At 59.9% G+C, this 14,361-nt stretch overlaps 2 protein-coding genes across 6 annotated transcripts; both read left to right on the top strand.

Annotated features, from left to right (window-relative positions):
• Positions 1–277: 277 nt before the first annotated feature.
• On the top strand, positions 278–4,247 carry GPR137 (G protein-coupled receptor 137). Of its 4 annotated transcripts, none has more exons than XM_055315075.1 (8): positions 278–408; positions 1,516–1,887; positions 1,971–2,020; positions 2,685–2,910; positions 3,029–3,178; positions 3,291–3,419; positions 3,521–3,639; positions 3,955–4,247. In XM_055315075.1, the coding sequence occupies exons 2-8, from the start codon at positions 1,531–1,533 to the stop codon at positions 4,112–4,114; spliced, it is 1,191 nt and encodes a 396-aa protein (XP_055171050.1). In that variant the 5' UTR covers positions 278–408; positions 1,516–1,530; the 3' UTR covers positions 4,115–4,247. The 4 variants fall into 4 exon arrangements, with proteins under 4 accessions (XP_055171050.1, XP_055171049.1, XP_055171051.1 ...); XM_055315074.1 differs by having other exon boundaries at positions 296–408; positions 1,216–1,887; XM_055315076.1 differs by lacking the exon at positions 278–408 and adding an exon at positions 425–1,145.
• A 1,640-nt stretch (positions 4,248–5,887) lies between these two features.
• Positions 5,888–14,034, top strand: KCNK4 (potassium two pore domain channel subfamily K member 4). Of its 2 annotated transcripts, XM_055314194.1 has the most exons (8): positions 5,888–6,056; positions 6,261–6,483; positions 7,955–8,220; positions 11,412–11,535; positions 11,662–11,822; positions 12,023–12,209; positions 12,739–12,878; positions 13,577–14,034. In XM_055314194.1, exons 3-8 carry the CDS (start codon positions 8,032–8,034, stop codon positions 13,976–13,978), a joined length of 1,203 nt encoding a protein of 400 aa, XP_055170169.1. In that variant the 5' UTR covers positions 5,888–6,056; positions 6,261–6,483; positions 7,955–8,031; the 3' UTR covers positions 13,979–14,034. The 2 variants fall into 2 exon arrangements, with proteins under 2 accessions (XP_055170169.1, XP_055170163.1); XM_055314188.1 differs by lacking the exons at positions 5,888–6,056; positions 6,261–6,483 and adding an exon at positions 6,668–6,737.
• Positions 14,035–14,361: the final 327 nt, after the last annotated feature.

The following is a 14,361-nucleotide window of genomic DNA, read 5'->3' as shown; positions in this document are numbered from 1 at the left end:
CAAGCCCTTCAGCCCCTTTGGGCCTTGGTCTCCACTCCTGTAAAATGGGGATGATGACCTCTCCCTCAGAGGCCAGTGAACTCTGTAAACCGAGTGGCGATTACTGTGGGTGAAAGCACTTTGCAAAGCTTCAGCTGAAGCTCAGCCGTCGGATGCAGGTGTTGCTGCTGTCACTGCTCCGTGTGGACGGGGGAGTCGGGTCGGGAAGTCCCGCTCCCTCCTCCCCACAGTGGAAACCTCGCGCCGCACGCCTCGGGCGCACTACTCCGCGCGCCAGCTCAGGAGCGCTCGAGACAAGCGAGGAAGCCTCCTCCCCGGCAGGATGGCTGTCCCGGCGCGGGAGAGGGGGCCCCGCTGAGGGTGGCCGTAGGACTTAAGGGGGCTCCGCGCAGGCACAAGGCCGGCCAGGTGAGCGGGAACCGCAGCGGGCCGGGGCGTGGGGCGGCAGTGCCTCCCCGGGACTGCGGGGCCCTGCGGGCGAAGCCCAGGGGGCGGGGCCCGGGGGCCATCTTGGCTGCGGGCGGAAGTTTCCTTCGGAGAGCCGGTGAGGGGAAGTTGTTGCCGCCCCTCCGCCGGGCGGCGCGATCTCAATTTGGGGATAGGGAAGAGAAGCATGGGAACTGGCAGCCCCCCAAACGAACGAGGGCAGGTGGCCCCGGGCACAGCGCACCCGGATGCGGTTCAGCCCGGGCGTCTCGGCCTCCGCCTGCCTCTAGTAACCCCTGGCGCCCGCCGGCAGCGCACCTTGCGCCAATTCTCGCACGGCTCCGGCGCGAAGCTGGTGGGGCCAGACTCTGCGCAATAAGCGTAGCGAACGGCGCCCGCGCAGGCGCAGGCGCAAGAGGGGGCGGAGCCGCCGGAGCCGGGGAGCTGAGGAGCCCTAGCCCCGGGTCCCAGCGGCCAGAGCCGGCTCCCGCAGCGGCGTACGGAGGACCCGGCGCCGGCCTCCTCCCGCCCCCCGAGGCTGGAGAGTGGATGCAGCGGGGGGTGGGGAGGGGCAGCGTCCGGAATTCCGAGGACGGAGGGCAGAGGCCATCCCCAATCAGGATTATTGGGGGGAACAGAGACCCCCCCACCCCAGTTTGGGGAGGAGGAGAGCTGGGCGTTGAGCGCCCCCCGCAGCGACCACTGCCTTCAGTCGAAGGGTATCTGCCGGCTCTCCCCCTCGGGCCCGATCGACTCCAACGGCTAAGGCCAGGGACCCCTGTCTTTCAGGCTCTGCACGCCCCCACCCCGGCTCGGGCTGGCCCAGGGAGGAGACCCTGCCCACTTCCCGCCTCTGCCCTAGAGGCGCACTCCTTCCACGCCTCAGAGTGAGGGGCCCAGGCCCCAGGCAGGCTGCCTGTGCCTCTCTGCAAGGGGAGGGTCTCCCCGTTGAGGGGGAAGGGCCTGCCAGCTGCAACTTCTTTCCTCCTGAGCTCCTCATCTCTGTCGCTGCACCCTGCAACTCCCACCCCTCCGTATTTATTTTCCTGGCCCCCAGCCAGCCTCTCCATCTCTTTCTCTGGGATTCAGGCCTCCCTTCCTGACATGGAGAGTAACCTGTCTGGCCTGGTGCCTGCTGCTGGGCTGGTGCCTGCGCTGCCTCCTGCTGTGACCCTGGGGCTGACTGCGGCCTACACCACTCTGTATGCCCTGCTCTTCTTCTCGGTCTATGCCCAGCTCTGGCTGGTGCTCCTATATGGACACAAGCGTCTCAGCTATCAGACCGTGTTCCTGGCACTCTGTCTGCTCTGGGCTGCCTTGCGCACCACCCTCTTCTCCTTCTACTTCCGAGATACCCCCCGAGCCAACCGTCTGGGACCCCTGCCCTTTTGGCTTCTCTACTGCTGCCCTGTCTGCCTGCAGTTCTTCACACTGACACTTATGAACCTCTACTTTGCCCAGGTAACCATGGTAATGGGTGGGGGTGGGCTGTGGGGTGGGAAGCCCCAAAGGCCCAAAGGAATGATGGGCATCTCTGCTCCCAGGTTGTGTTCAAGGCCAAGGCGAAGCGCCGGCCGGAGATGAGCCGAGGCTTGTAAGTACAAGGGACACGTGGGCATATCCCTCAGGCCAGGGGCAGGGAACAGCCTTGTGTCCGTTTCTTGCCCCCACCCTGGGTAGTGCCAGGGCGAGGACAACTTAGCAAATGTTTTTGAAAGAACCATGAAAGTTAGGCACGTGGTACACACGGCTCAGCAAAGGCACTGCATCCATGAAGGGCAGCATTGAGAGAAATAGCTATGCTAAGTGTGAAGGAAAAGGCCCCCAGGGTCACCCATGATGGATGAAGAGCTGGAGGCCCCAGCCTTGGGAAGCCCCAGACTGCACTCCTGGCTGACCTTGGGTGGCAATAAACTTGTCATTTGTATAACGTCTTTCAGTGTTGTTATCCCCATCTGAGAGATGAAGAAACTGAGACCCAGCAAGGTAAAAGCCTCACGTGCAAGGTCATAGATATGGCAGGAGGCAGCGCCAGGGCCTACTTAAACCCAGGTTTCTCTCAGTCCTGTGCTCTTTCCACTGCACCACAGCTATCCCGTATGGGCCTCAGTTGCCCTGTCTGTAAACCTGGAGGGCTGGGGTTCAGACTGATTTGGTCTGAATTGGTTCTGATTGACACTGGAGTCTCCTGGGGGAGTTTGGGTAGTCAGGGAGTGCCAGGGATGGTTGTCTGGGGCTGACTGTGCTGTGGGCTGTAGGCTGGCTGTCCGAGGGGCCTTCGTGGGGGCCTCGCTGCTCTTTCTGCTGGTGAATGTGCTGTGTGCTGTGCTGTCTCGCCGGCGCCGGGCACAGCCCTGGGCCCTCCTGCTGGTGCGAGTCCTGGTGAGCGACTCCCTCTTTGTTATCTGCGCCCTCTCTCTTGCTGCCTGCCTCTGCCTTGTTGCCCGGCGTGCACCCTCCACCAGCATCTACCTGGAGGCCAAGGTAGGGCCAAAAGCCCTGATACCCGGTTGTCCTTTGGGGTCTTTGGGCAGTGGTCTTCAGGGCAGAGAGGAAGCTGGAGCCTTCCCACCCTGAGGGTCCCCATTGTCATCTGTGCCAGGGAACCAGTGTGTGCCAGGCAGCTGCGATGGGTGGTGCCATGGTCCTGCTGTATGCCAGCCGGGCCTGCTACAACCTGGCAGCCCTGGCCTTGGCCCCCCGGAGCCGGCTGGATGCCTTCGATTATGACTGGTACAACGTCTCTGATCAGGTGGGCATTCAGCACATTGGCCACCTCCTCTTGGCCTCCACTTGGCCTTGGCTCTGTCTGGGTGTCCCTCTGGTGCAGTTGTGGATTGACACAAACCCCTGCCTTCCCACAGGCGGACCTGGTGAATGATTTGGGGAACAAAGGCTACCTGGTGTTTGGTCTCATCCTCTTTGTGTGGGAGCTGCTGCCCACCACCCTGCTGGTGGGCTTTTTCCGGGTCCACCGGCCCCCACAGGACCTGGTGAGGGCCAGCGGAGAGGGGTGGATGCTGGGAATCCCTTGGACTGGGGTCTGGCAGGGCTGTGGGGCAGCAGAGAGCATGATGGTGGCTTTTTCTCCCAGAGCACCAGTCGCATCCTCAATGGGCAGGTCTTTGGTTCCCGTTCCTACTTCTTTGACCGGGCTGGGCATTGTGAGGATGAGGGCTGCTCATGGGAGCATGGTCACAGCGAAAGCACCAGGTAGGAACCCTGGCCCTGAGTCAGATCCTCCGGGCTCCCAGCTTGCTCTGTTGAGCCATGGGGATCTAGAGCCTGGTCTGCCAACTTTCCCCCTTGACCCTGTCCCTGCCATGCCCGAGTTTCCCGTCTGTACTAGGTGAGGTACCCTCTGGTTTCAACCGCAAGATCAGTTTGCCACAGTGTAGAGGATTCAACTCCTGGGTGCTGGAAAGCTGGGGTCCTAGACCCTGTTCTGAACCTCCCTCCCCCTCCCAACTCCTGTGAATGTGGCCCTGGTCACTGCCTAGAGACTGACCCTTGTTTCTCTGCCTGCAGCATGTCAGGCAGCCTAGGCTCTGGCAGCTGGTACGGCGCCATCGGGCGGGAGCCAGGCTGGTGCGGGGGCAACCAGACACGGACCACTCCGCTGCTCTTCTCCCAGGTGCTGGGACCAGGTGGCCACCACCACAGTCTCTACTCCACCCCACAGACGTGATCCCCTTTTCTTCTTCCCTAGAACACCCAGACCCCAGTCCTCCCAACCCAGGCCCCGTGCCAAGTTCACCTACCGCTTCTTGCCCAGGATCACGGGAGACTGTGGCCACCTCTTCCCCTGGCCGGCTCCTTGCTCCTCCTGTCGTAGTGAGCTTGTGCTATCCCCACAAGGGAACATGGCTCTGGCTGCCAGATGCCCACAGCACCTTGGCATGACCTGCCGCCTCTGCTTCTACACTGGAGCCAGCTACCTCTCCTGCACCTGCCACTCAATAAACAGTGTCTGTACCCCTCATGTGTTCACTGTCATTTGTCTGCTTTTTGTTCCTTTTTTTTTTTTAAAGAATGGCACTTTTTTTTAAATTTTTATTTATTTATGATAGTCACACACACACACACACACACACACACACACAGAGACATAGGCAGAGGGAGAAGCAGGCTCCATGCACCGGGAGCCCGACGTGGGATTCGAGCCCGGGTCTCCAGGATCGCGCCCTGGGCCAAAGGCAGGCGCTAAACCACTGCGCCACCCAGGGCTTTTTGTTCCTTATGTCATTGCTTACATGGCTGAAACCGATCCGACCCAGGCCCTCCAAAGGAGCAGCTGGGCTGGGTTGGGGTCACTTACCAGACCAAGACTGGTGGGCAGGGAGAGGGAGGAGCCTGCAGTCTGATGGCAAAGGAAGCCAGGAGAGTGTTCCCACTCCAGTTCACTTCTTGCTTGAAAAATTTCTACTCTCTCCTCAAAACCTGCAGATGTCATGATCTCCAGGTCAGGAAGCCTTGTATCCCCTCGGGGTTCCAGTGACACTGTGATTATGCATCTTATATGCCTGTTACCCTTGCTGGATTGGGATTTCTGGAAACCCTGTTTCCCTGTCATCTTTCCCAACCTGGCATTCCAGGCCAGGGGTTAGTCTAGGGCTGTGGAGGAAGTGGCCTGTGACTGAGTATCCCCACCTCCCTACCAGGTGTGGATTTGGCCAGATAGTTAGGCTGCCCTGTATAGTCTGCCTGGGGGCCCCTTTTCTCTCTCTCTCTCTCTCTCTCTCTCTCTCTCTCTGTCTCTGTCTCTCTCTGTCTCTCTCTCTCTAAGATTTTTATTTATTTGACAGAGGAGAGAACAAGTGAGCACAAGCAGGGGGAGTTGCAGAGGGAGAGGGAAAGGCAGGCTCCCCACTGAGCAAGTAGCCCCATGTAGGGCTTGATCCCAGGATCTTGGGATTGTGACCTGAGCTGAAGGCAGACACTTAACCAACTGAGCCACCCAGGTGCCCCTGGGGGCCCTTCTCTACTGCCTCTGATGCCACGTCACTGCCTTCTTTGGGGCAGTACCACAGCCTTGTCAGATCTGACATCTGTCTTGTGGCTGGGAGTCATCTATCAGAGGATCTCTCTCCTGCCCACATACCTGGTCGTCACAGCTCCTAGAAGCTCCTGCAGCCTAGCACTAATCCTGTCTTGAAACTTTTCACTTGGAATGATCTGGGAACACAGCCTTCAGGGCTTCTGGAGAGGTCACCTGAGACTGAGAATGAGCTTGAAGCTTAACAGTCACTTTTTGTAAAAGGAACATTTGTAAGGCGCTTTATTGTGTGTGCCAGCTTCTGTTTTGAGCATTTACAAACACCTCCTTAATGCTCAGAGCAGCACTCAGGTGATAATCATCCCTTTTCTGTAAGTAGGAACTGGGAGGCTCCGGAGAGCTTGGTAACACGTCTACGCCCTCTACTGGTAGGGGGTGGTCAGACTTCGAGCCCAGGCTTAAAACCACCCACTGTCAGAGCTGAAGACCCCGGGCAAGAGGATTTGGGGGAGAGGGCAGGGTTTAAAGAAGCAAGTGGGAACACAGGAGAGCAGTGCCAAGACCTGCCTGAGCCCTAGTTGTTCAGGCTGTGGGGGAGTGCTGGCACTAGTTCCACGTCGGGATGGCTACGGAGGTGAGGACCAAGGGATGGGCAGGGGTGGGGGCAGGGGGCCATGACTTTCCAGAACTGGGACCCCACCCTACCACAGCCAATTCCGGGTTGTTTCAGTGGCTCGCCCACCCCTTCGTCCCGCGGGGCCGACTCCCTCAGGAGGGCTGAGCCCAAGGGCCAGGCTGTCCCCAGGGACGGGGAGTTGAGGGTTCTTCCGATCCGTAGTGGACCTGGGAGATGCTGGGAGATTAGCGTGGCGCCTGACCGGGGAGGTGAGCCGGCAGATGTCCGGGCCGGGGCCGCGCCGCTGGCCACGCTGGCTGGCCGGCGGGGCAGGACCAGGACTCCGGGCTGAGACTCCAGGCCGGACCCAGCGGCGACCCGCCTTGGGCTCCTCTGCCCCTCACCTGCCGAGACCGGACGGAATTGGGGGGCTGGGCGGCCGCAGGTAAGGGGCCGCGGGGTACGGCGCCGGCGGCGAGGGCGCGGCACGGAGGGAGGCGCGGCGCAGGAGGGGTTAAGCTTCGAAGGAGGGGGCTTCTGGAGGCGGGGGGGGGGTCCCAGCTCCGGCTGCCGCCCGCTCCGCCCCTGCCGCCGCCGCCGCCGCCGCCGCCTCCGCGGCCCAGCCAGCACCGGCGAGGCCGCGCGGGTGCCTGGGCCGCAGCCGCCGCCGCCGCCGCCGCCGCCGCAGCAGAGCCGACAGTGAGTGCGGGGCCTACGTGGGAAGGAGTGCGGGGCGCTGGCGGGACTCCCCGGCAGGGAGGGGTGCGCAGGGGGCGACCGGCCGGGCGGGGCGCACACCTCCCGCGCGTGGGCGCCTCCGGGAGTCGAGCGGCCGCGCATCCTGCGCCCGCACGCTCCCGGCGTCAGCGTGGAAGCCTCGGGAGGCTGTGGGAGCGAACGGCGGGTGTGCGGCGTGTCCGGTGGCGGGCGCTGCGCGGTGTGTGTGCGGGGGTGTGTGCACACGTGCGCGCGGACCTTCGGGGTGCCTCGGGCCGGCGCGCACGCCCCCGAGGGTCCGGGCGTGCCCGTGAGCCCGGGGAGTGTGCAGGTGGAGTGTGTGCGTGCAGCCTGGGCAGCGGGGCAGGAGGGAGCCGCAGGGCGGAGCGTGGGCGCCCGGGTCTTTGTGCCCGCGGGTGTGCGCGTGGGCGCCGCCGCGCGCTGTCCCGGGGGCCGACATCTGTCCGGGAGGATGCTGCCCGGGTCTGGCCCTGATCGCTCCCGCCCGGTTCCTTCCCGGAACCCGGCACACTCCCTGCCCCCCGCCCGGCCTCGCCCCAGCGCAGCCACGGGACCAGCCCCTGGGTTCCTCGAAAGCCCGGCGGGGCGCCGGGAGACCCTGGAGGCTACCCGCCCGGCCCCCCGCGGGTCGCGGCGGAGCGGAGAAGAGGCGCGATGGCGAGGGAAGCGCGAAGATGCTGCGGCAGCCGCGGTGGAGGAGCCGGGACCCGCCATCCCCGTCCCCGCCCTGCGCGGTCCAGCCTCTCCTCCCGCTTCCCCTTCGCGCGCCTCCGCGCCGCCTCCGCGCCCCCTCCGCGCCCCCTCCGCCTCCTGCTCTGAAGCGGGTCCCTCACGCCCCTTCCAGGCCCCGGCGTGGTCTCGCTCGCCCACCTGTCCCTTGGCTGGCTCGGGCTCTCTCTCCCCCCTCCACTCTCCTTCCTTTCCCTTCCCGGTGCCCTCCTCTCATCTCGAGTCCTGGAGTCCTCGGACAGGGGCTGAGGGCCGGGCAGTGGAGGTAAGGGGGAGGACAGAAGTGGGGAGACTGGATGTGTCCTGGCAGAGGGATGTGAGGAGAGGACATTCCCCGGCAGTTAGTGCTGGGGGCTCCAGGACCTCTGGATGCGTGGGGTTTAGAGGAGGAGGGTGTAGGGGGGAGGAGGCCAAGTTACTGACCCCCGCCTTCCTGGTTCTGTCCACAGTGACCGCTGCTCCCCAGGAGCCCCCTGCCCGGCCTCCCCAGGCAGGCGGAGGGATTGGCCGGGCCCCTGGGCGCGCCATGCGCAGCACCACACTCCTGGCACTGCTGGCGCTGGTCCTACTCTACTTGGTGTCTGGTGCCCTGGTGTTCCAGGCCCTGGAGCAGCCCCACGAGCAGCAGGCCCAGAGGGAGCTGGGGGAGGTCCGAGAAAAGTTCCTGAGGGCCCATCCATGTGTGAGCGACCAGGACCTGGGGAGCTTCATCAAGGTCTGTGGGTGGGTGGGAGCCCCTTCAGCACTTGCCTGTGACCCCCTGAAAGTAGCTGCATGCCAGGGGTGCCCAGACTGCCACCACCCCCACCCCCACCCCCGGCCTCCAGGGCAGAGTATGGCTGAGGGGTACAGGGCAGAGGCTGGAATCCAGGTCTCTGTGTTTTCAGTATGGTGGCCATGGGAACACTTGTCCACCTTGCCTCTCCTGTTTTTGGATTGTCTCCTTCAGTTGTGATGGTGGTTGAGTGAAGGAACAAGTGAAGGAGGAAATGAATAAATGTCCAGAGCACATGAGATATGTTACATTTTCACAGGCCTAACTCATTGGTTCTGGGTTGCTGGATGAAATCCAGAGCACCTGGATAATTGTGAATTTTAGCCACTAAAAACTTAAAAAATAAATATGTCCCATGCAAATATTTTGGCAACCCTACACTGGCTTCTCTACTTCTTTGGAGTCACAGAGGACTTGGAGATGCCCAAGAACATTGTGAACAGTCCTCTACCCCACTGGAAAATTCTCTTATAGCTATATCCCTCCCAGTGGTTTCAGAGGCTGTCAGAGGACACATTCAGAGAGTTCCAGGATCCCCTAAGCTTGCCAACATGGATACCAAGTTAAGCACCCCTTCTCCCCAGGACACATGCTTATGATAAGGAGGCTAGAGGAAGGGCAAGTGAGGAACTGGTTCAGCTTTGGTTCAGTGACTAAAGAAAGTGCTGGGCTTTAGCCTTCTGGGGGTACTATCAGAAAAGCACCTTAGTTGCTTTCTGTGATTTCTGAGTAACTCTCATATAAAATCCCTAAGGAGTAACTTTAATAAATTAATGTTTATTACTTTATTGAAGAGTACCCCTTTCTTTGCCTGTCCTTTTGGAGGGAGGCGCCATCACGGCAGGGAGGCCTCAGTGTTCCCCCTGGTTCCCAAGGTGGCAAGGCCAGGAGCAGAGATGAGGGTGGGGTGGGGCCAGGACACAGGTGACTTGATGTTGTCTCTGACACTTCCAGAATGCCCACTGAGGCTCAGAGAGGCCTGGGGAGGAGAATGTGTCTGGCCAGACCACAGGGCAGAGGGAGGAAGGGAATCTGACCTATTTTATCTTCACGATGTAAATGCTTTTGTCCTGGATAAAAAAAGAAGAAAAGGAAGGGCAGAAATTACAAGTGTGGGCGACAGCTGCTTTCTCTTCCACAATTAGGGAGTCATGCAGCAAGTGTGCACCTACTGTGTGCTAGGTGCTGTGCTATACACCGTAGGTGAGCAGGGAAATTGGTAGGGGGTGGACCAGATGCAGGCTCTACCCTAGAGAATGTCACTCTGGGATGAGGGGAGACAGATCCATGGAGAGACCACTGTAAGATTCAGTGGAAAGGGAGCTTTCCTTGCTTCCTTCTTTGTTAAACACCTGTTATATGCTGGCCCCGAGCAAGGTGCTGGGGGCAAGAAGGGAGATGCCAGGGACCTTTGAGAGGTCATTGAAATGAGGCAGGTGAGCCCTGTAGAATTTAGAGATGTGTGATTGGTTTGCAACAGACCTGCCGGCAGAGGAACAGCATGGGCAAAGGCGTGGAAGTTGGAAAGCTCAGAGTGTTTTGCAGAACTCGGATTTAGCAGATGCCTAGTCATTCGAGGCAAAAATTAGAACACACAGGATGACAAAGGATTTTTTTCCCCCTAAGTAGTGAATTTGTTGGGAAAGTCTTGCAAAATAAAATTAAATCTCTTTAAATCATACATTTCACTTCTTGGCTTCATTTAAAAATTGTGATTACAGGAAATGGTATCATCTCAGAAAATCTGGGGGTAAAGTTACTGCAACTTGGGTTTCACATGGGGGCCCCAGGAAAGAAGGCTGGGGAAAGGAAGGTGAGGACTAGATTGAGAAGGAGCTGAAATGCTGCGCTGGGAGTGTGGACTCTATGCTGCTACAGAAGGGAGCTGTGGAGGATTTAGAGCAGTCACTTTAGGAAGATTAATTTGGAATGGGTCTTGCTAATGAGGATTGCAGTCAGAGAGGAAGAATGTGGTTTTTGAGCTCTCCCACTGCCTTTGTGCCTTGGCTCTGTGCTCCTTGGGGGAAGGGCCCCTCTGCCTCCCCTGGTCCCCCATTATGCTCTGACCTCTGTCATTTAAGGCAGACACTCTCAAAACACAGACTCTGACTCGAAGAGACCTGCAAGGTGGCAAGAGGGGCAGATACACGGCCATCTCATTAATTTAATCTTATTTACTGAGCACCTACTACATAGCACAGGGTTTGGCTTGGATTTCAGTAGGGTGGGCGGGGGTTTGTGTGTCCATGAACCTTCAAATATTGGGGACAAAATTTGATGCTATAAGAAGCTTCCTGGAGAAAGGGTCCCTAACTTCCATCAGATTTTCTAAGGCAAGTTGCTCAAACTCAGCTTCCCTAGGGGCGGTGGGAGTGGTGGGGTCTGTGGAAAGCTGAAAATCATGGCATGATCACTACCTGAGACTAATTTAACAAATGCACAGGGCTTATTTTGGCGTGAGTGCTTTAACTCTTCATAACTGTCTGAGATAGACACTAGTATCATCAGGCACAGAGTCAACTTGCCTGGGGTCACACTGCATGGACATTTGAACCCAATGGTCCAGGTCTGTGCTCCTGAGCTCGGTAAATTTGAAATCTTTTGTGTGAAGTGAAGGGGCAGATAACTAAAATCTTTCTGTTTTTTCTTAAGATTTATTTATGCATGAATGTATTCACTTATTTAGAGAGAGTGCTTTAGCACACACAAAGGAGCACTCTAGCACAAACCACAGGTGCAATCCAGCATGCAGGAGGAGAGGGGTGGGGGTGGGGGAGAGGCAGAGGGAGGGGAGAGAGAATCCTAAGCAGACCCCCTGCAGAGTGTGAACCCCCCCCCCCAAGGGGGCTCAGTTTCAGGACCCTGAGATCATGAGCTGAACCAAATTAAGAGTCCCTCGATTTACCGACTAAGCCACCCAGGCACCCCAATTAAAATATTTCTGAAATAATGTGGAGGTCAAACACAACTGAGCCACCGGATTTTGCAATGTCTACTCTGAGGGGGAAGACGGGAGGGAAGGTGACAGTGGGGAGGGGATGGAGGACACCTCTCTGGAGACTGGTGGGCGGGGGCTTGGCCAGGACAGTAAGGAGGGACTGAGGTTCCTCCTTCTGCGCCTTGTCCTGCAGGAGGTGGCTGATGCCCTGGGAGGGGGTGCGAACCCTGATACCAACTCAACCAGTAACAACAACCACTCAGCCTGGGACCTGGGCAGCGCCTTCTTTTTCTCAGGCACCATCATCACCACCATCGGTGGGGGAGGGGACTGGGCATGGGAGGGGGGCAAGGGGCCGCTGGGTTTTATCCTGGGGGAAGGTGCAAAGGGAGGAAGTGGGTGCCAGGCAACCCCTAGACCTCCTGCACGGCCCCTCTGCCCAGGCTACGGCAACGCGGCCCTGCGCACGGATGCTGGGCGCCTCTTCTGCATCTTTTATGCGCTGGTGGGGATCCCGTTGTTCGGGATCCTGCTGGCAGGGGTCGGGGACCGGCTGGGCTCCTCTCTGCGCCGTGGCATCGGTCACATCGAAGCCATCTTCCTGGTGAGCTGCTCCTCGCCCTGCGCGCCCTTGCGCTGAGCTTGGGTTACCCTCCCCTACGTCCCCGCTCCGCAAGTGAGCGCCGGCCTCTGGGCGTCTCGGCGGGGGAGCCTGGCGCACAGGCTTCCGCAGGAGGGGGTGTGGGGCGTGTGCCTGGAGGTTTTGGCGACTCCTCGGGTCCTGCCCATTGCTCCTCCCTGCAGAAGTGGCATGTGCCACCGGAGCTGGTGCGAATACTATCCGCGGTGCTCTTCCTGCTCATCGGCTGCCTGCTCTTTGTTCTCACGCCCACGTTCGTGTTCTGCTACGTGGAGGGCTGGAGCAAGCTGGAGGCCATCTACTTCGTCGTTGTGACGCTCACCACGGTGGGCTTCGGGGACTATGTGGCCGGTGAGGCCACCTTTCTTGTGCTGCACTTCCCTCTCCACTTTATTCATGCCCTGGGGCCCTGCACTCTTGCTTCTTCCTCCAAATTCCTTGTGGTGTGTGTGCGCTCACAGGCGCTGGGTCCAATCCCTACCTGCACTCAGGGAATGCACCTTTGGAATGCACCTTTGCGTTTTTGCATGGATGCAACACCTCATTTGCTCTTACATTCTTGCATGTCTGCACCCCATGCATGTGCACACATATATTAAGTGCACCCCTCACATATCACATTCTTATATATGTGCACCCCTTCCATATGCTCACATTTTGAGGTGTGAGCACACTCACTTGCATATTATTACGTGGCACATCTTTAGGTAATGCACACTTGTCTTGCATGCATTCACACACTCTAGCACATACTCACTGATTGCCCTGGGGAGGCAGATCCTCTCACTGTGCTGGGAAGAGGGGCCGTGAACCAGCAGCTCACAGGCTTAAAGTTTGCCCCACAATCAACATTCTTCTGGCCTCCCTGGTGGTATCTCAGGCGCCAGCCCCAACCAGGGCAATGCAGCCTACCAGCCGCTGGTGTGGTTCTGGATCCTGCTCGGCCTGGCCTACTTCGCCTCTGTACTCACCACCATCGGGAACTGGCTGCGAGTAGTGTCCCGCCGCACTCGGGCAGAGGTAGGCGCCCCTGGGTCGGCGCTGCTCTTGCGCTGTGCACTGATGCATTGTACCCTAACAGCGGGTTGATCAGTCCACTTCCCTTCCAGAGTGTGGGCCTCTCAAGGCAGGGACTGAGTACCCCTGCAACATGCAACCGGTCCAGGAACAAAGGGTTAAACTTGGACCGGTTTGCAGATGACTCCATCTCTGCTCCCATGAATAGGGTTGTGAGATTTGGAAAAAAACAAAGAACAGGAAGCCCAGTTAAATGTGACTTTCAGATAAATTATAGATAATATGTTAGCGTAAGTAAGTCCCAAATGTTGCCCCGAGAGAGACATGCATATATTAAAATTAAAATTTTATTTGTCCTTTATCTGAAAGTCACATTTAACTGGGCGACCTGTGTCGTGTCACCCTACTGGGCGCGCCAGCCCGAGGAGCTTGATAGAGAGAGGCGCAGAGGTCTCTAGGGGGCACCGGAAGGGTAGCTGACATAAAACTGGGGCTTTCTAGAAAAGCTCCTGGAGAGGAGCGGATGGAGGAGAGGAGACTGTGTAGCTGGGTGATGAGCCTTTCCCCCGCCCTGGCGGTCTGAGACTGGAGGCCCAGGGGGACGAGAGGGGTCCGTGCCCGACTGGCGAGCGGGCAGGTTCCCGGGGTCGCAGAGGCGGTCGAGGACCCGCGGTCGAGGACTGCCTTCACTCCCCGCGCAGATGGGCGGCCTCACAGCGCAGGCCGCCAGCTGGACCGGCACGGTGACGGCGCGGGTGACCCAGCGAGTCGGGCCCACGGCGCCACCGCCGCTGGAGAAGGAGCGGCCATTCCTGCCTCCACCGCCGCGTTCGGCGCAGCCCGCCGGCAGGCCCCCGTCCCCGCTCCCCGTGAAGGCCGAGCCGCCCTCGCCGTCCTCCGCGTCCACCCCGCCCACGGCCTCCGCGCTGGATTACCCCAGCGAGAACCTGGCCTTCATCGACGAGTCCTCCGACACGCAGAGCGAGCGCGGCTGCGCGCCGCCCCGCGCGCCACGGGGTCGCCGCCGCCCCCCTAACCCTCCCCGGAAGCCCGTGCGGCCGCGGGGCCCGGGGCGCCCGCGGGAGAAAGGCGGACCCGTGTAGGGGCAGGACCCCCGGCCTGGGCCTCTCAAAGGGCCCGGTTCTCGCGCTCTCCCCGGCATGCTCCGTTTGTCTGACCAAAGAGGCCTCGGGACCGCACTGAGGCCTGGGGAGGAGGCTGCGGTTGCCACTCCCCCGCCCCGCCCTCTCCTCGCTTCCTCCGTTTGCAGACCCCCGTGGCTTTCCGTCCCGCACCACACCTCACGACTGTGCCTCAAAAGCCTGCACCAATAAACGAAAAACAGTTTGCACCGCTGCGGGCGTGCGCGCTCCGGGGGCGCGAGGGGCTGGGGGAGCGCTGGCGTCGGGTCGGGCCACCTCCCGGACAATCCCGGCCTCGTGTGACCCCCGAGCCGAGCCCCCCGCTACTCCCCCACTCCCCACGG

Source organism: Nyctereutes procyonoides, unplaced genomic scaffold (genome assembly GCF_905146905.1).
Source record: "Nyctereutes procyonoides isolate TBG_1078 unplaced genomic scaffold, NYPRO_anot_genome, whole genome shotgun sequence".
NCBI lineage: Eukaryota > Metazoa > Chordata > Mammalia > Carnivora > Canidae > Nyctereutes > Nyctereutes procyonoides.
Note: the sequence above shows the minus strand (reverse complement) of the source record. Positions and strands in the feature narration are given on the sequence as shown.